The 20,436-nt window shown below is 41.3% G+C and overlaps 1 protein-coding gene across 1 annotated transcript in view; it reads left to right on the forward strand.

Moving 5' to 3' along the window:
• COL4A4 (collagen, type IV, alpha 4) overlaps window positions 1-20,436 on the forward strand; it is a 156,307-nt gene that overhangs the window by 115,776 nt on the left and 20,095 nt on the right. The window contains exons 36-43 of the mRNA XM_011984975.1: window positions 1,569-1,676; window positions 2,476-2,583; window positions 10,803-10,874; window positions 12,022-12,150; window positions 12,243-12,353; window positions 13,601-13,756; window positions 16,130-16,237; window positions 17,905-17,913. Coding sequence (XP_011840365.1) covers window positions 1,569-1,676; window positions 2,476-2,583; window positions 10,803-10,874; window positions 12,022-12,150; window positions 12,243-12,353; window positions 13,601-13,756; window positions 16,130-16,237; window positions 17,905-17,913 — 801 coding nt within the window. The remainder of the gene's footprint in view (window positions 1-1,568; window positions 1,677-2,475; window positions 2,584-10,802; window positions 10,875-12,021; window positions 12,151-12,242; window positions 12,354-13,600; window positions 13,757-16,129; window positions 16,238-17,904; window positions 17,914-20,436) is intronic.

Below are 20,436 nucleotides of genomic sequence, written 5' to 3' on the forward strand. Positions count from 1 at the left end.
ATTATTCTGGGTTCAGTCCTACCTACTCTGCACTCTATTCAGAGAGAAAATATAGTGCAAATTACCTCAGAAGTTCTGTTCTTAACACAAACCCACAAAATTCGGGAGAAATTTTTTTTTTTTTAATATTTCAGTGTTTTCATTTGCGGATGAGAATAATGCTGCTTTACCTTTACTGTAGGAATGTTTTCAGGATAAATAAGGTAGTATAGAGTGAGACTAATAAATGGTAAATTTGATCAGGGAACAGTTATAGACGAACGAAAGCTTGTTTCATGTGTGCTATAATAAATGATGACTATAGCCCCTACCACGGTTTGTAAATACAGAGACATGTATTTTATGTACAGATTCAACCAGTGATTTTCAGCACACACTCTTGGTTTATCCCATAAACATGCATTAAACTCATACATTGTAAATAAACCCATGGGGAAATAGTCATCCTCTTTAGTAATCAAAGAAATGTAATTTCAAGTGTCTGAAATATCATTTTATCCTTAATAAATTAGGAAGAAAAGAAGTCAGCAAACTAAAATGTCCTCAGTAAGAACATGGCATGCTCTTGGAGCTGTGGGTGGGTTCCACATGGTGGTATGAGTCAGTGCAGTACTTACTCTAAAGTACTGGCAACCTGTATCAAGAACCAAAGGCTGAATGGTCTGTTGTAGAAAACTAGAGAAGAACTGAATTGTGCCCTGTGGCAAGTCACTGTCATGAGAAAAGGACCGTTTTAAATTGTTAAAAATGGAAAAGACCTATCCATTAGATGTGATGGGTGATTCTGGGATGAAACATGGTGTGGACAAACCAACTGTGAAGGACATTAAGGGGAGAATTGGGGGCATTCAAGTATGGGGATGAGTATTTGATGGTATTAAGAATTGCTATTAATTTTCTTGGCTGTGAAAATGTTATTTTGGCAATGGAGAAAAACACTCCTACTTTTCAGACTTCTTACCTCCTGAAGTATTTAGGGATGGAATTACACTATGGTGTGATGCACTTTAAAATACTTCAGCATTTAAAATGCATTTGAAAATACCAAAATATCATGCTATTTGTCCAGAAATTCTACTCCTAGGAATTTTTCCTAAGTAAATAATTTAATAGGAGAAAAAAAAAATTGAAGAGAGACATATAAAGAGCATTATGGATAACAGCAGAGTTAGAGATAACTTAAATGGCCAATAGTAAAAGAAAATTGAATTAGTTAATTTAATTAAGATTGACTTAAAAAGCTATTGGCCATTTACTTAAAAATGATAATTAGGAAAACCAATATAAACTTGGAAAATTACTTATGCTACAACACTAGTTTTAAAAATCAGAATATAAAATTGTGGCTGTCATCTGTACATGTATGCACATATGGAGACTTGTGTTAAGCTGGTGGGATTGTGGGCATTTTGTTATCAATATCTCATTAATGTTATTTGCCTTTCCAATAGAAACTATTTAAAAAGAAAAAAGTAAGGATAGGAAAGAATAGGGTGGGCTGAAGTTGGTGATTTTACAGATTCACTGTCTCAAACAGCCACTCGGATGTTTGATCTTTCCTTCTTCAGGGCATTTTGGAGCATCCGGAGAGCAGGGCTTGCCTGGCGTTCAAGGGCCCAGAGGATCACCTGGACGGCCAGGACCACCTGGCTCCTCTGGACCACCAGGGTGCCCAGGTACCTTGAAAGGGAACCTGGAGACTTCCTGAGCACCCTTGTGTCTCCGAGTGTTTCAGAAACAACCAGTCTTTAATTAGACCTAAATTCAGATATGGCTCTGCCGTTACCCAGACCCGTGACTTCGGATAGGTCACTTAAGCTCACCTATGCCTCACCTATAAGCTAGCGGGTTTCACCAAGTGACTTGGAGTAGATTAAGATAGCACCTGTAAAGTGCCTAGTGTGGCACCAGACACAAAGGAATGGTTGGACAGATAGCAACTCCTTTCTTTTTAGTTTTTGTTTTTTTAGAGAGAGAGGGCCTCACTCTATTAACAAGGCTGGAGTATGGTGGCCTAATCACAGCTCACTGTAGCCTCGAACTCCTGGCCTCAGGGAGGCTATCTCAGCCTCCCAAGGTGCCGGGATTACAGGCATGAGCCAGTGTGCCTGGTCCAGATAGCAGCTCCTTTCCAGCCCTTTGCATTTCCCCTGCCATTCAGGATTCTTTTTTTTCCCCCCTTCTCGACCTAAGGCAGATGCCACACTTACAGCACAGTATTTTAATGGATACTTTTCCTGCCAATTCAGAAAAAAGAAAGTTTAAACCTATAATTGGCAACTTCATTCATTTAGAAGTGTATTTTCTCCTTCTGAATTTAAATGTATTTTTCTCCCTAGAGTTCAGATATATAGGAAGAAAAAGTAATGAGACAATGTTCTCTGTTAGCCGTTTATTAAGAACATAGATGACTTTTGCAGTGAATGTAACTCATTTATTATCTGGGCATCTGCAAAACTTCCCTGTCATCCTTAGGTGATCGGGGGATGCCTGGGCTGAGGGGACAGCCAGGAGAAATGGGAGACCCTGGGCCAAGAGGCCTCCAGGGGGATCCAGGGATACCAGGTCCTCCAGGAATAAAAGGTAAGTCAAAAGGAAGCCCATCCCACCAGAAAAATGCAGCCCAATGAGGGCAAATTAATGATGTGTTTTCCTGTACCAGTGAGTGACCATGCTCTTGGTCATACCATTCTTTTCCGTAGGTGCTGTTAGCATCTTCCTGCTCTTCCTTAGCCAGGGCTGTAGTGCCCATCCAGCCAGCTGACCTGCCTTCTACCAGGGAGATGGTAGTGCTACCATTTTCTTTTCTCTTTTCTTTTCTTTTCTTTTATTTTCTTTTCTTCTCTTTTCTTTTCTTTTCTTCTCTTCTCTTCTCTTTTCTTTTCTTTCTTTTTTTTTTTTTTTGAGACAGTGTCTTGCTCTGTCGCCCAGGCTGAAGTGCGGTGGCGCAATCTCAGCTCACTGCAACCTCCACTTCCCAGGTTCAAGCGATTCTCCTGCCTCAGCCTTCCAAGCAGCTAGAATTACAGGTGCACACCACCATGCCTGGCTAATTTTTGTATTTTTTAGTGGAGACGGGGTTTCACCAGGTTGGCCAGGCTGGTCTCAACCTCCTGACCTCAAATGATCCACCCGCCTCGGCCTCTCAAAATGCTAGGATGTGAGTGCCGGGCTGCTGCCATCTTATTTCTGAAGGCATTTAGCCAAATGATTTTTATGATGTTTAGGCCCATTATTTATGTATTCTCTTCACCTATGGTTAAGCTCCCACTATGTCCTAGATTCTGTGCTAAATGCTGGGTGTACAGTTTTGAAGAAAATAGACCTTCCTGCCCTCATGGAGCTGACAGTATGGCAGGAGAGAAAGACATCAATAATACATGTGGAAATGAACATGTTTACTGATCATGATAAGTGGAAGAGAAAATAATAAGGTGCTACAGAGATAGAGTAATTAGTGTTCACCATCTTTGTTTGATCAAGGATAATTTTTTCTGGGTTGAACTTCTTGGTCTGTAAAGGCAATAGTGGACTGGTTAGAAAAGTCTGGTTATAATATAATAATATAATACAATACAACATGCTATAAAATACTTGTCTTTAACAAATCTTTATGCCCTCACATTCATCCATGGTATCAATCCCTCTTCAGTCCATTTCCTCCGCTTTAGAAAAAGTACTTTTTTGGCCGGGAGTGGTGGCTTATGCCTGTAATTCCAGCATTTTGGGAGGCTGAGGTGGGCGGATCACTTTGAGGTCAGTAGTTTGAGACCAGCCTGGCCAACATGGTGAAACCCCATCTCTACTAAAAATATAAAAATTAGCTGTGTGGTAGTGCATGCCTGTCATCCCATCTATTTGAGAGGCTGAGGCAGGAGAATTGCTTGAATCCAGGAGGTAGAGGTTGCAGTGAGCCAAGATTGTGCCATTGCACTCCAGCCTAGGCAACAGAGTAAGACTCCATCTCAAAAAAAAAAAAAAAAAAAAAAAAAAAAAAAAACAAAGAAAGAAAGGAAAGAAAAGAAAAAGTACTTTTTCTATGGGTATTTTTGGGCATATCTTTAGCATAACACTTACATTGTATCACATTTGTTTGGAGGTTTTTCTCATCAAATAGAGTGTGATTGTTTAAAAAGCAAGGACTTTTCATATATCCTTGGGATCCAGTCACTACCCAGTAAGTATATTGGTTGGTGGTATGAATGGATGGACAAACAGGGGAATGAATATCTGAGCTGGTAGCCATGAGGCTGCAGTCCTTATCTGAACCAACAGCTGATGGTTCCGGCTTACTTGGCAGAGTCTTTTAACCAGGTTTCCTCTATTTCTTCTTCCTTCCCTTCTCCTTCCACCTGTCTTTGCTCATTGACTCATACATATACGAAATCCTGGTAAGATAAAAAATACCTTCTTTCAGAAGGTACTGAGTTGGAAACTCCTTCTTCTGGGATTAATCCTTTTATTGTTTTGAAAATTCAAATATGATTTTCCGACACTTTGCCCTCTTCACTCATTGGATAGCTTTGAAATAATTGTAATTTTCCAGAGGTTGTAGTGTGGTAGGTATTACTCGGTGTGATTCTGTGGAGACAGGAGCCATTTATGTTGAAGAGTTGGTATACTCATGTATTTTCATGCAATCATATAACTTGATAGGAAAAGTTCCCTTCACAAGACAAGATATCTTTGTACTGTTCTCCATCTTCATTGACACTTTTAGTAAAATGTGAATTACAGCAATTCATGATAAATTTAGGATTTCAGGCAAAATGATCATTCTGTTATTTTGAAAGTTTCTCTGGTGATTGTGGCCATTTCCTGTCTCTGACCATCTCTACAGCCTTCATGGCACATTCTTTGACACTTCTTTGTGTCTGGAAGACAGTTGGTAAAGAACCAAAAGAAAACATTTGTCATCATTAACCACTCCCACTGCATTTCCACTTCTTCCTACCCTCCCAGTTTAGTAACACAGCAAGGATTTTTAAGTGTCTTGGTGGCTTAACAACATACACCCAGTTTGGTCAAAATGACAGGGCTCATGTCACTGTTGTTGATCCTTCTTTGCCTTGAATTTGTTTGCATTTATCACATAACTTCAGTATGGCATGCTATTACAAAACTAATAGCTGGCTGGCATGGTGGCTAATGCCCGTAATCACAGCACTGTGGGAGGCTGAGGTGGGTGGATCAGCTAAGGTCAGGAGTTCGAGACCAGCCTGGCCAACATATAGCAAAACCCCATCTCTACTAAAAAAATACAAAAATTAGGTGGGCGTGGTGACGGGTGCCTGTAGTCCCAGCTACTCTGGAAGCTGAGGCAGGAGAATCACTAGAACCCAGGAGGCAGAGGTTGCAGTGAACTGAGATTGCATCACTGAGCTCCAGCCTGGGTGACAGAGCAAGACTCCGTTTCAAAAAAACAAAACAAGTAGCTAGTAAATTTGATCCATAACAAAATCACCCCAAAATTAATCTCCAATCACATCATAATTCTGTGCTATGAAATAGTGTGTTAAAAAGAGAAGGTGAGGAAATGAACATATTACTTCACATGTTCATACCACCTACAGACAGCTGTTGCAGTAGTGCTCCATCCCCATACAGTGATGCTGTTTCACTTCAGACAGCTCAGAGAACAACCGGTCTTTAAAAACTATAACACAAAACAAAACAGTGAAATGTATTCCTAAAAGTTAAAACATCTACAGTATAAATTCATTGTTGCAGCTTGTCATGTTGATATAAAAATGAACCACACTCCAGCAGAAACACTTTGAACTGAGAAACTAAATATTTGAAGTATGTTCTAACTAAGTCAAGGGGACTGATTATCTTGTTTGAACAAACCAGCTGCTGAACTCAAAGTTGTTTGCTCTGCTAGAACAGGCCATATGGATTTTGCGTCCTGCTTGTGTTCAATTAGATTTAAACTTTAACTTAAACATATGCTAAAAATGGCTTGATTCCAGCCACCATTGACTTTCTTCACAGAATTACAAAAAACTACTTTAAATTTCATATGGAACCAAAAAAGAGCCTGTATAGCCAAGACAATCCTAAACAAAAAGAACAAAGCTGGAGGCATCAGGCTACCTGACTTGAAACTATACTACAAGGCTACAGTAATCTAAACAGCATGGTACCGGTACCAAAACAGATATATCGACCAATGGAACAAAACAGAGGCCTCAGAAATAACTCTACACATCTACAACCATCTGATCTTCCACAAACCTGACAAAAACAAGCAATGGGGAAAGGATTCGCTATTTAATAAATGGTGTTGGGAAAACTGGCTAGCCACATGCAGAAAACTGAAACTGGACCCCTTCCTTACACCTTATACAAAAACTGGACCCCTTCCTTACACCTTATACAAAAATTAACTCAAGATGGATTAAAGACTTAAACATAAGTCCTAAAACTATAAAAACCCTAGAAGAAAACCTAGACAGTACCATTCAGAACATAGGCATGGGCAAAGACTTCATGGCCAAACCACCAAAAGCAGTGGCAACAGAAGTCAAAATAGACAGAGGGGGTCTAATTAAACTAAAGAGCTTCTGCACAGCAAAAGAAACTATCATCAGAGTGAACAGGCAACCTACAGAATGGGAGAAAATTTTTGCAATCTATCCATCTGTCAATCTACAAGGAATTCAAACAAACTTACAAGAAAGAACCCCCATCAAAAAGTGGGTGAAGGATATAAACAGGATATAAACACTTCTCAAAACAAAAACAAACCCCAAAAAAACCCACGACATTTATGCGGCCAAGAAACATATGAAAAAAAGCTCATCATCAGTGGTCATTAGAGAAATGCAAATCAAAACCACAATGAGATACCATCTCACGTCAGTTAGAATGGCAATCATTAAAAAGTCAGGAAACAACAGATGCTGGAGAGAATGTGGAGAAATAGGAACACTTTTACACTGTTGGTGGGAGTGTAAATTAGTTCAACCATTGTGGAAGACAGTGTGGCGATTCCTCAGGGATCTAGAACCAGAAATACCATTTGACCCAGCTATCCCATTACTGGGTACATACCCAAAGGATTATGAATCATTCTGCTATAAAGACCTATGAAAATGTATGTTTATTGCAGCACTATTCACAGTAGCAAAGGCTTGGAACCAACCCAAATGCCCATCAATGACAGACTGAATAAAGAAAATGTGGCACATATGCACCATGGAATACTATTCAGCCATAAAAAAAAGAATGAGTTCATATCCTTTTCAGGGACATGGATGAAGCTGGAAACCATCATTCTCAGCAAATTAACACAGGAACAGCAAACCAAACACCACATGTTCTCACTCGTAAGTGGGACCTAAACAGTGAGAACACTGGACACAGGGAGAGGAACATCACACACCAGGGCCTGTCAGTGGGTGAGAGGCTAGGGGAGGGATAGCATTAGGAGAAATACCTAATGTAGATGATGGGTTGATGGGTGCAGCAAACCACCATGGCACGTGTATACCTATGTAAAAAACCTGCATATTCTGCGCATGTATCCCAGAACTTAAAGTGTAATAATAATAATAAAATGGCTTGATTCCTAGACTTAAAATTTTAAGTACATATGCCCTTTAAAAGGAAGACACCCAATTCCTAGTTGGGAAGTAATATAAGATTGAAATAATGAAAACCTAAAGAATATTATCTGGAGCATGACAAGAACTGGAAAGAATGTGGATTTCATATCTTGGCTGGTAGCAAGTAAAATGTTTCATAAGAAAAAAGAATCTGGAAATAGCTTTCCTCAGAAAAGAAACGCCATGTCCCTTAGAGCTATGAACGTCATGGAAATACTCCCCCCCACCCCGCTTTTTTTACTAGATTACTTCCCTCCTGCCCTTCCCCCGCAGCACTTACCACACTGGATGTAATTGCCCGTTTGTTCCATCACATCAGGGACAGACTTGTCCCGCATTGTCTTGACAGCACCTGCCAGGAGGTACATTTGGGGCAGACTCTCTGTGCATTAGGGAAACATGTCTTACACCCTTATTAGGCACTCACATATTTGCTGATATAAAAAATATTTAAATCTTATTTCAGAATCTTTGTTGATAAGAATCTTCCAGGTTTTTCAACCATGACTTACAGTCACAAAGGTCTCTCTTCCCATCAGCTTTAAAGTTAGGGTGAGCAGTTGTCCTGTTTTGCCTGGGCCTGAGTGGGTATTTCAGGATGTAGAAATTTCAGTGCTAAAACCAGGAAAAAGTCCCAGGCAAACAGGGACACATTGATCACCCTATTAAAAGTATGAACCCATATAAAGGCTCTTGGGTGTGTAGAGTAATGTTTTCAGGCTTTATACAGCCTGTATTTCAGGCAAAATACAGCCTGAGAGTGGGAATCCAGTCGTAAAGAGTTCACTGGCTAACAAAGAGGGGAGCCACAATTCCAGCTGGACTGGAGGTTAGATTCACTGACCGGAGAAAGAGCACCCGGCCTGAAAGTACAGTGTGCTGCAGCCTTAAAGACTGAAATAACGAAATGATGGTTGTTTAGCAGGAGGACAACCAGAGAGGTGAATAAAAATTCCTCATTACCCAGAAATGTGCTTTGTTAGCCTAATTGCCTCTCAACTGCACTGTATATATTTTATGCATGAACAACTTTCTGATTTAGAGATGGGATTGATAAAAAGCTTTCAGTGAGAAGGAAAAATTACCCTTACAACCCTACTCAGATGTAACTGCGTTCAATTTAGAATGATAACATTGGGTCAGATAAGGGTCGGCCAGTTCAACAATGGCGAGAGGCTGGGGCTGTGACAATCTAGGATCTAGATGTGTTGATGTGACAATGGGGAGCTGGCAGGAGCAGAGACATTCCACCCCAGCCAAGTCCCCAAGCCATCAATCTTGGTGACTAAAGCTGGAGATCAAAACATGTGGAAATAGTGAAGTGGTCCCCCCCAAAATTTATTATTTCAGATAGACTGCAATAAATATCCAGATTTGGCAGATAAAGAAGGTCTGTGTGTTCTTTTGGTGCAAACTTGAAACGTTGGCTCATAAAATAGGAAAGAGGATTGGAGAATAAACTAAGCCACAACTGTACAAAGTGGTTAGGAATAAGAGATTTAGGGAAAATAAAGATGCATTCCCTTTTTTTTTTTCCAAGACAATGTGGCTCATTTAAACCAATCTAAAGCTTAGATCTTAAAAGAATAACAACTATCTGTTTCAAGTACTGATTATAAATAGAAGCAACTAACTGTACCACCTTCTAATAAGAATCTATAGAGGATTTGCTTAAAATGAATAGATAATAATTAGCACTTGAATTATTTATATGCAAACTGATACCTCTAACTTCTGTAAATTATATTTGTCCTATAAATCTATTAAAGAAAGACATGGTATACAAATAAAAATTCTACCCTACTCCTTTTTGTAGTTTTCTCCCTCATCCACCTTGTTCCATATTTTCTCATTCACTCACTCAACAAACATTTATTGAACACATTCATAGGACCTATTCTTGAACTCTGATTTACCCTTGAGCAGGGGATATAGCCACTGAAAGACATGATTGTTGCACAGTGTGGGGTGGACATCAACAATCAAGGGGGTCCTATATCATGGGGGTAGGTGAGGGGCACCTTCTGTGTTCAGTCTTATAAGCTGATGATATTTTTATCCCAAATTTGAGAGATGTGACCCTAAACTAAGTAAACAGGCTGGCTGTGCACTGAGAGGCCCTTGTCTTGGATAAGAAAGAACAGCTACTGGGTGGAAGATCTACTGATGAGATAGGAAGTTTTCCAGCCTTGGCCAGAGGCTGGGGAGAAGCTGCAGCGCTTATAGTCATCAGTGGGACAGGATTTGTGAGAAGGCACCCAGCAGATGGCTCAGTGCCCAGGAGATGCTCGATAAATTTTCCTTATCTGCTTTCTTCCCTCCCTCTCCTCCTCCAACTTTACTAAGGGCCATCAGGAAGTGTCATTTGAAAAGGCTCTCATTCAGACAACTTCAACACAACTCAACAAACCTTGATGAAAAACCTTAAAAAAATTTTCCGCTGGAAGTGTTTAGTGACAACTTCAGTCAAGCCAGGCTGGTGGATGGCTCTTTGGAGAACTAAACAGAAGGTTCTGAGAGAAGGAACAGGCATCAGCGGGGTAATGTCTATTTACAGAGACGGGAGTTTTCAGTGATCATCACAATATAAACTTAGGTTCTGCAGAAAGGCATCAGAATGGTTGTGAAAGAAGTGACTGCAAAGCAGTAGCTGGAGCCACACTCGCCATGCAGGCCTGAGCATCGCAGGGCCAGCATTTGCCATCACGCCACAGGCGCCACGCATCCTCTCATCTGACTGCATCTCCATGAGTAGATCCTGAAGAAACTAGAGCCTGCAGCCCCTGGGAGGGTGCAGTGACCCCAAGCAGGTGTGAGGCCTGGATTTGCCCCCATCCCATCTCTTTCCTCATCTAGGGTGATTTTACTGTCATAAAATCAAAGGTCACTTTCTATGCCAAGATTCAGTCATTCTAGGCCGTATCTGGTCATGATAGGATCAGAAACCAACAGCAGTACTTTAAAACCAAAGAAATGTTTGTGTTAAGCTGTCTTGGCAGAAAATCTTTATCGGACGAATGTGTTATATAGTACTGGGCCTGGGTTTCCACCATGATGACGAAGTCCGGACGCTCAGAGCTGTCTGCGGGCGCCAGCAGCGCGCCCTCTGCTGGGAAGTGCCTGCGGTTGTAGCTGGAGTGAGGACCGGTGGCTGGTCTTCCCTTCCGGTCACAGGCCTGTGGTGTGTTTCAGGTCCCTCCGGATCACCTGGCCTGAACGGCTTACATGGATTGAAGGGTCAGAAAGGAACCAAAGGTGCTTCAGGTAAGCACCTAATCATTCGTAACAGACTGAGCTTCAGTCAATGGTTCATGAGAGAAAGTGGTACCCTCCCCTGGTATTTCTGTACTTCATGAGATTTGGAGGCAATACTAAAAAAACTGGCTTAGGTTAGAGACACGCTATTGGAGCTGTTTTTAGTGCTGAAAATGACATATGAAAAGGACATTTGAGAAAACCCTATTTAAGAAGGAATGGTTGGTTAATAGTGTCTTTGTTGGTATTGCTTGGAATTTTCTGTCTACTGAAAGTGCTCTGAACAATTGCTTTAATGGAGCCACATTTCAAAATATTATCCTAACAAGTAAATAGTTGGGGATTTTAGGATTTTTGTATTGTTTTAAGTATAGTAATGCAATGTTTGATCACATGGGTCAAAATAGTACTAATAGCATCGTTTTATGGCCACTGCCAAAACAAATTACCTCCACAATTTGCTATTATTTTCATACCATAAATAGGTTAATCTTTGACAAGTGTATTTTATCTTGTTCTGTTTAATCAATATTTGTGTTACTTTCTCAGAAAAACCGCCTATGATCAGATAAAGTAGCTGAAACCTAACCTGCAAATTTGAGTGACCCTGAGGAACAGGAATTGTGCTGCTAGGTTTGAATTTATTGTTGGAAAGAGGTGAAATCTTTATAGTTTGGAAGATCCAGTAATATAGTCACTAAGATTCATTTAATAGCTCCTCCAAATAGTCAGCTTAAATGTGTGTTCCTTCTAAGAAAACACTGATGTCCTTCCTTCCCAGTGTGAAATTCCACAATAGTTCTAATTATGCCAGTCTCCACCTCAAATTTCAAAGGAACTTATGTATAATTACTTATTGTATCTCATTTGTTTTTACTCTGTCCATTGTAGAGGTCGGAGTGTTGGTATTGCCTCCAAATTGTTGTTTTTTAAAAGCTGGAAAATAACTATAAAAGAAATAAAACTTATGGCTGGCCAGTGTGATGGGTCCTAAGAGAGAAATGGTGCAGACATTTGGATCACCATTGCAACCAGTGGTTGGTGTCTGCAGAACCAGCCACTTCTCTGCCACTATTGGGAAGTGATTCCTTTCCAGGCACTATAACAGGGACAACCAAAGAGAAGATACAGTATTAATTCTGTTTTCCCCACTAAGGTTTGCATGATGTGGGGCCACCTGGTCCAGTGGGAATGCCTGGGCTAAAAGGGGAGAGAGGAGATCCTGGGAGCCCAGGAATCTCTCCTCCAGGTCCTTGTGGAGAAAAAGGTCTCCCAGGTCCCCCAGGTAAGCTACAGCATGCTTTGCCCTTCTTTCAATAACTAAACCAAAACCTTCCAAATGCAATGAGGCTAATGTGTGATCATGTCTCTTCTTAGGGAGATCAGGACCACCTGGTCCTGCGGGTGCCACAGGAAGAGCGCCTAAGGACATTCCTGACCCGGGTCCATCTGGAGATCAGGGACCTCCTGGTCCTGATGGCCCAAGAGGTATGAGAGAATCATGACAAAGGATGGCAGTGCTCCCTTTGTTAGATGCTGCCAGCTCTGGAGGAATGCGGGACCAGAGAGTGGCAGAATAGAAGCACTGAAGCGGCCCCCGATCAGCTTGGCAGGTGGATAAGTGAGACACAGTTAGGGTGGGACTGTGGGTAGTGGTGGGCTCTCAGGACCATATCCAGGACCAGGACTTGGCCCTGTCACTCTTCTGTTTCAGCTGTGTTAGGCCCTCGCCTATTCAGGGTAGAAACTGACAAGCAAGCGTTTCTATCACCAGCTTGATGCTGACCAAAAGTCTTCAGAAGTGGGTGGCAAGTGGGAATCGCACCCTCCTTGTTGGTCTCTAGCAACTGTCACATAAACCACTGGCACTAGCCCAGAGTGACAGGATGCAGGCCTGTTGCACACAAGAAACAGCCTCTTCGTGTGCTGCTGACAGTACGTGTTGTTTCTTTCATCACTTCACAGGGACACACTTTGGTAAGGAAAGATGTTGGAAGTCATTACTAAGCTGACCAAGTAGGTTTAGGCTAGAGCTGGGTTGGGAATTGGGAGGAGTGTGGCTCCGTGTGATATCTTGCTAAATTCAGGCAATTGCATTCATACAAGCTCTTAGAACTCTTCCCTAAAGACACATGCCCATCATCTTTGAATCTTTAGGATATTAGAGATTGTACACTGAAAATAATAAAGCTCTCAAAAGTGTGCTAAGAAGTACAGAAGCTAAGCAGGAATATAATTGGGGTCAGTTTATTCCTATTTGTGGAAAGTTGTTTTCCATTAGGATTATAAATTTAATTGAGTGACCATTCCTTTCCCACCAGATATATTTCCTCAAATGCCTGTCTGTCCATCCATCCATCCGTCCATCCATCCATCCATCCATCCATCCATCCAACCATCTATCCACCTGTCCATCTTATTAAAGCAGTAAGATGGCAATGCAAACAAAAACCCAAAATGATATTTTCAACAGGAATGACTTTGAAGGGAAGGAAGGTTTTGCTTGGGTTCATTTTGTCTAACAGCTACCAACCCATTATCTACACCATTTCTCAACTTGGTATTACGATCCGTTCTATTTCATTTCTGTTATCATTGACTTCCTTATTCTTCTAATTCTCTTTATTCCTTGCTTGCAAATCATTAAATTGTTTTTCTTCAGAAGCTGTCAAGCAGCCAGTGTACACATTTGTCTTTGACTAAAAGAATATTTTTTGTCTCTTCTCTGTGGTCAGGAGCACCTGGGCCTCCAGGCCTCCCTGGGAGTGTTGACCTCCTGAGAGGGGAGCCAGGTGACTGTGGTCTACCAGGGCCACCAGGTCTCCCCGGCCCACCAGGCCCTCCAGGATACAAAGGCTTTCCAGGATGTGATGGAAAAGATGGCCAGAAAGGTATGAATGTTGTTCCGTGAAGTAGTATGTGAACACCTTGGTTATCTTACCCCTGAGGGTCTGGGGTACTGTGCCGCCATTTCTGTTTCCTATGCAAACAAAGTGACTCCTTTCCAAAATGTCCTTATTTCCCCAAAGAGTCCTGAAGTTTGGGTCAAAGTTGAACAAGTAAAAGGAAGAAACACAAGTTCATTTTTAGGCCCTAATAATATTCTTGGTAATCTTCCAGGCCAGAACTGAACAGTAGAAATGTGATGCAAGCCACATGTGCAATTTAAAAATATAGTAGTCACATTTGAACAAGTAAAAACAAATGAACTTTCATACTTTATGTGATTTAACATAATATATTTAAATATTATTTGAACAGATAATTCATATACATTTATCAATGAAATAATTGAGCTGATTGTGCAAACCTAGTTCTTTTTGCAAATAAGCCACTCCTTCTTCCTGCCTTTGAAATCCCATGTGTGTTCCACGCTAACAGCACAGCTCAGGTCGGACTGGCCACATTTCAAGTGCTAACTAGCCGTGTGTGGCTAATAGCTTCTGTATTGGACAGCTTAGTTTTAGACTGCTGACTTTGCTTTTTTATATTCATGCAAAGATCCCCAATCACTGAATTTCCCCACTCTTTGAGGTTAAAATATTTATTTTAATTATTTTTTATCCAACTGCTAATATTTGGGGAGATCAGTTTTTGGTCGCCAGAATTTCAGATGATTTTTAGGTTCAAAGAAGCTTTTTGTTGAAAAAACATGACTAATGAGTATCCATTTTAACTCCCCCATTTCATAAATAAGGAAGCTGGATATCAGAAAAACAGCAGTTGAAATTTGCAAAAGGAACCCAATAACTAGCACCTTGCCTGAGTTCTGAACCAAGTGTGAAATAAGGCAAAAGATTAGATCACAGATAAAAATCACTGTGAGGCTGCCATGACTATAATGCAAATGGCATCTGTGGAATTGTGCAGTGCACAGGCTGTACAACAGTATGGAGCAAGCCTGTTCATCTATATTAGCAATGAAATCAATTTTAGAGAATGTGGCTCAAATCTACAGGTAAGTAGGCTTCCAATTATTAAACTTCAGAATTGGACTGACATGCTAACAGTGTAGTCACCAAGAGAAAGGAGGAAGGGGCTGGCTAACACTCCTCCTCCTTAGTTACTCTAGGGAATAAATCTCTACCTGGACATAAAATTCAGGACTGAGGAAATAACACACCGTATGAATACGAGTGATCTACACAAGAATACACAGGGAGTTAGAAACATTGGTGGAACCACTAATCATGCTTGTTGACTCCCAGTCCAGAGAATATAATGGCCAAACAGTGCTTTACTATAGAGTGAGTTTCCTCAGTTTACCTTTTATGACTTACACAGTGAGAAATATTAGGCACCTGCAGGAATATAGTGGTGAACAAATTTAAGTAGAGTCTCTAATCTTATAAGGACAGAGTTTCCGCCTGACTCAGTGATTCACACCTGTAATCCCAACACTTTGGGAGGCCAAGGTGTGAGGATCCCTGGAGGCCAGTATAGTTCAAGACCAGCCTGGGCAACACAGTGAAACCCCCTCTCTACAAAAAAATTAAAAAATTATCTGGGCATGGTGGTGTGTGCCTGTAGTCCCAGCTACTCGGGAGGCTGAGGTGAGAGGATCACTGGAACCCAAGAGTTGGAGGCTGCAGTGAGCAATGATTGTACCACTACACTCCAGCCTGGGTAATGGAGCAAATAATAGTAATAACATTTCTTTTATAAAAAGCATAGTTTCATGGAAGACAGACATGCACACTAAGGGACATGTCAGTTTAAATCCAGTTAAGCGTCCTGAATGAGCTTATCAAAAAGCAACTAAACTTCAGTTGGGATTCCAGGGAAGGCTTCCCTGAGAAAGTGAGACTTGGTCTTAAGTCTAAAAAATGAGGAAGACGCCGTGGATATGGAAGAGGTAAAGGAACATCACATACGCTGTGCCTAAAACTTGAGGAGGAGAGTGGTTTGCACTCGGCTGGGGAGGCTCATTGTTCTAGGATATTGAAAGCTCTTTCCTGATTTTCCCTTCAGTTCCAGTCCTTCGTCTCCACAGAAAGTTCGGGGTTACAGGACTTCTTTTCATTGTAATTGAGTCTTGTCTTGATCATGGAACCATTTCCTTCGTTCTTTTGGTCGATCATGCGTTTCCTTCAGAGGCAACGCGTCTAAGCCCCACAGAGGAAAGCGAGGCTCATCTCGACTCTCAGGCTAGCAATGCCCTGCATGTTGTTGGAGTGAATTTCTGATTCAGTCTATCAAACTGTCATTGTTTTTTACCTTGTCTCATTCCAGTGCCCTCATGTTTATGTTTTGGTGTTTTTAAGGACCAATGGGATTCCCAGGGCCGCAGGGACCACATGGATTTCCTGGGCCACCTGGAGAGAAGGGTTTACCTGGACCTCCAGGGAGAAAAGGACCCACTGGTCTTCCAGGTGAGCTTCCAACCTGCATAGAGCGTTTTGTTTAAACATTTACTAAAATGATCATCGTTCAGAAAGTAGTTAATATTCTGAATTACTAGCACATTTTTATTATTTAAGCCCTTTCTTATATTAAGAGTATATTTCTTTCAGGCTGCACTACAAAGTCTCATGCTTGGTAAAGCAATAATTTGTTGCCAGAATAAGTAAGTTTGAAAATTAGGAATTGATTTTATATACACTTTTTTTTTTTTTTTTTTTTTTTTTTGAGAGACAGTCTCGCTCTGTCACCCAGGCTGGAGTGCAGTGGTGTGATCTCAGCTCACTGCAGCCTCCGCCTCCTGGGTTCAAGTGATCCATCTGACTCAAACTCAAGTAGCTAGGATTACAGGTGTGTGCCACCGTGCCTAACTAAGTTTTGTACTTTAATAGAGACAGAGTTTCACCATGTTGGCAAGGCTGATCTCAAACTCCTAATCTCAGGTGATCAGCCCACCTCAGCCTCCCAAAGTGCTGGGATTACAGGCGTGAGCCACTGTGCCTGGCCCACGTAGACTATTTCTAAGGGAAACAAATATGTGTTCCTTTATGCAAGAGGCAAAGACTGATTTGATTATTGTTTATTAGGATCGTATATTCAGTTCTGATCCCTGAATTTTCATTGACTTTCCTAGATGTTTTATTTAATATTTCTCTGTAAAGTCCATTCGTTCCTAGGAAGGGAAAAAGTTATTCAGTTTAACTCTATAGGCAACAGTTTTTAACCATAGGGTTAAATTACGACAAGGAAGAGTTGGGGACAGAAGGGGCAAACAGACATGTGTATTTGAGATGGGCAGAAGTAATATCTTTCAAGATCCTAAATCAATATTATGGTAATGTGGCGTCAGTTCAGAATATTTCGCAATGTCCTAAGTTAGCACTCTAGTTCAAAGAATAAATAAATCACACTGCTTTATGATGTATCATAGTACAGGAGGAACAAGGGCTTATATATAGATTCTTTTTTTTTTTTTTTTTTTTTTTTTGAGACAGAGTCTCGCTTTGTCACCCAGGCTGGAGTGCAGTGCAGCGATCTCGGCTCACTGCAAGCTCCGCCTCCCGGGTTCACGCCATTCTCCTGCCTCAGCCTCCCGAGTAGCTGGGACTACAGGCACCTGCCACCTGGCCCAGCTAATTTTTTTGTATTTTAAGTAGAGGCGGGGTTTCACTGTGTTAGCCAGGATGGTCTCAATCCTGTCTCTTATACACATCTAGATGTGTATAAGAGACAGTGTTGATTCTTTTCACATTTCCTTTCTATGCATACCCTATACTTGGCAAATTAATATGAAATTTTCAGAAGCTTTTAAATGGATAGAATTCCTACATGCATTAAATTAGGGGATATTTGCAATAAGAAATCAACTAGAATTTTATATTGCTCAAGAGAGTTTCATTTCCCGTCATTCTACAGATGAAAACTCCATTACTAAATCATAGCTGCTCCTGTCAGTCACACTGATGTGGACTTTTTATGTAAATAGATGCTGCCATTCTGCTTGTCATTGATGCTGCCTCAAATTATTATGTATGTTCTCAATCTATTTCATTTTTGTCCTAATCCACAAATTTACAATCTCTTTGCACCCTGTGAAAATCACGGCCTGGCCTTGTTTGTTGTCTTCGGATTCCTCCAGGTCCCAGAGGTAAGCTTTGCTATAAAATTGGTCATTTCCCCTCACTCTGGTTTCTAGTCATTTCTGTACTTGTCCTTTTTCCCCTGTATGGGTGAGCTAAACTTTGTTACATTTTTATAGATGGGGTGCTCTAAGGATATTAGGCTGCAGTGCTTTGCTTCCTTGTTACAGATATAGTAACCTCATATTAGAGCATCCTAACACTTAGCCTCATTGATAGGTTGTCAAGGCAGCGTAGATCCTTAGCCTACATAGTTTCAACTTGGGCATGAAGTGTGTGGGCTTTCTCTGTCAAAGGCTATAGTACATACCAATGTAAGTTCCTTTTTTAAATTCTACAATATAAATACATAGAGCATCCCTAAAATAAATGGTATACACAACATTAAAAAGTGGGGCCTCACCTCCCAGTAAGGGGCTGTGACAAACCTTCCCTATTACACCCTCAAGTCCATTTTTAAGGAGCACATTTCTTTGTGTGTTAAAAGGAAAATGTTCACTTAATGCTCTGCAATGTAAAAACAACATGTTATTTTGTGCCTGGCATTTTCAAAGAAAATAAAAAGCATTTCTCAAAAGAGAAAAAGAAAAATTGTGAGTGCTTGCATTTGTTCTTTCCAGGCCTCTGTTATTAGCCCTAATGAAAATTGCTCTGAATACAGACGCCATGTGTTACTTTTAAGGTCTTTAGAAGAGAGGCCTCAGCCCCTCAACCTTTTTTTTTTTGAGACAGAGTTTTGCTCTGTCGCCCAGGGTGGAGTGCGGTGACGCAATCTCGGCTCACTGTGAGCTCCGCCTCCCGGGTTCATCCCATTCTCCTGCCTCAGCCTCCCAAGTAGCTGGGACTGCAGGTGCCCGTCACCACGCCCAGTTAATTTTTTGTATTTTTAGTAGAGATGGGGTTTCACTGTGGTCTCGATCTCCTGACCTTGTGATCCGCCTGCCTCAGCCTCCCAAAATGCTGAGATGACAGGCGTAAGCCACCGCGCCTGCCCCACCCCCGCTTTTTATTTTTCAGCTTCTGACTTATTAGAAAGAAAAGAAAAGCAAAATGAAAATTTTAAAAAGTCCTGGTATTTTCAATGCTTATATCTAAAAATTAAACTCTATTTGATGTTTTCATTTCAATCCTGTCTCTCTGTGATTGTAAGTATAAAGTCATTTCAAGAGAACATCAAAATTCTAAATAGGAAGCACCAACCACTTTCTCAACTCCCACTTTCTCAACTCCCACTTTCTCCCACTTTCTCAACTCCGTTGCCACTGGAAAGGGCCAGACATTACTCAGGGAAAATAGGCGATGCCTCTATGCATCTCTCTCAAGTCACCTATAGTAGAAAAGCCAAGTTTTACATTAAACTGTACTTATTATAAAAATACATTTGGCCCTGTGTTGCTTGTGGTTTTATACCATATTTTACATGGGGTTAAATTCCAAATAGCTCATAAGAATTCCAGGTCATTTTACACAGGCCCAATAAGTATTAGGAGGCTAAAACTTTGTTGTTATGCCACATTTTGTTAAGGATTTTCTTACTGCTTTATGATTGATATTCTTGAAATTATTTCACACTTTTGCATACATTTGAAGAACACCATAGCTAATCAGATGATATCTTTTATTTTTATTTTATTTTTTTGGAGACAGTCTTGCTCTGGTGCCCAGACTGGAGATCCCACCACTGCACTCCCAGGTTCAAGCAGTTTTCCTACCTCAGCCTCCCAAGTAGCTGGGATCACAGGCATGTGCCACCACACCTGGCTGATTTCTTGCAATTTTAGTAGCAATTTCATGCTGTTGCCCAGGCTGGTCTTGAACTGTCAAACTCAGGCAGTCCACCCGCCTCAGCCTCCCAACGTGCTGGGATTACAGGCGTGAAACACCATGTCTCGCCAGATGATACCTTTTAAAATACGTTTCATTTCTGAGAATTTGTTACCTAGATACTGAGTTCCTGATGCAGTCTGATGAGGTGGTTAAGAACATGGGTTTGGAGCTAGAATGCCCTGGATTGCAATCCAGACTCTGCCATGTGTAAGCTGTGTCACCACAGAAGTGTCACTTATTTGCCTGAGCCTGCGTGTGTGTGTGTGTGTTTTTTTTCTAAGGCAGAGTCTTGCTCTGTCGCCAGGCTGGAGTGCAGTGGTATGATCTCAGCTCACTTCAGCCTCTGCCTTCCGGGTTCAAGCTCTCCGCCTCCTGGTTTCAAGTGACACTCCTCCCTCAGCTTCCCAAGTAGCTGGGACTACAGGTGCACACCACCACGCCTGGCTAATTTTTGTATTTTTAGTAGAGATGGGGTTTCACCATGTTGGCCAGGATGGTCTCGATCTCTTGACCTTATGATCTGCCCGCCTTGGCCTCCCAAAGTGCTGGGATGACAGGTGTGAGCCACCGCACCTGGCCAAGCCTGAGTGTTCTTATCCATAACCTTCTCATAACAGCAGCACATACACAGTCTTGTTGGGAGGATTTAATAGTAAAAGCATTCAGCACAGGGCCTGATATATGATAAAGCATTCAGTGAGTCT

Source organism: Mandrillus leucophaeus, unplaced genomic scaffold (assembly GCF_000951045.1).
Source record: "Mandrillus leucophaeus isolate KB7577 unplaced genomic scaffold, Mleu.le_1.0 Scaffold277, whole genome shotgun sequence".
Taxonomy (NCBI): Eukaryota; Metazoa; Chordata; class Mammalia; order Primates; family Cercopithecidae; genus Mandrillus; species Mandrillus leucophaeus.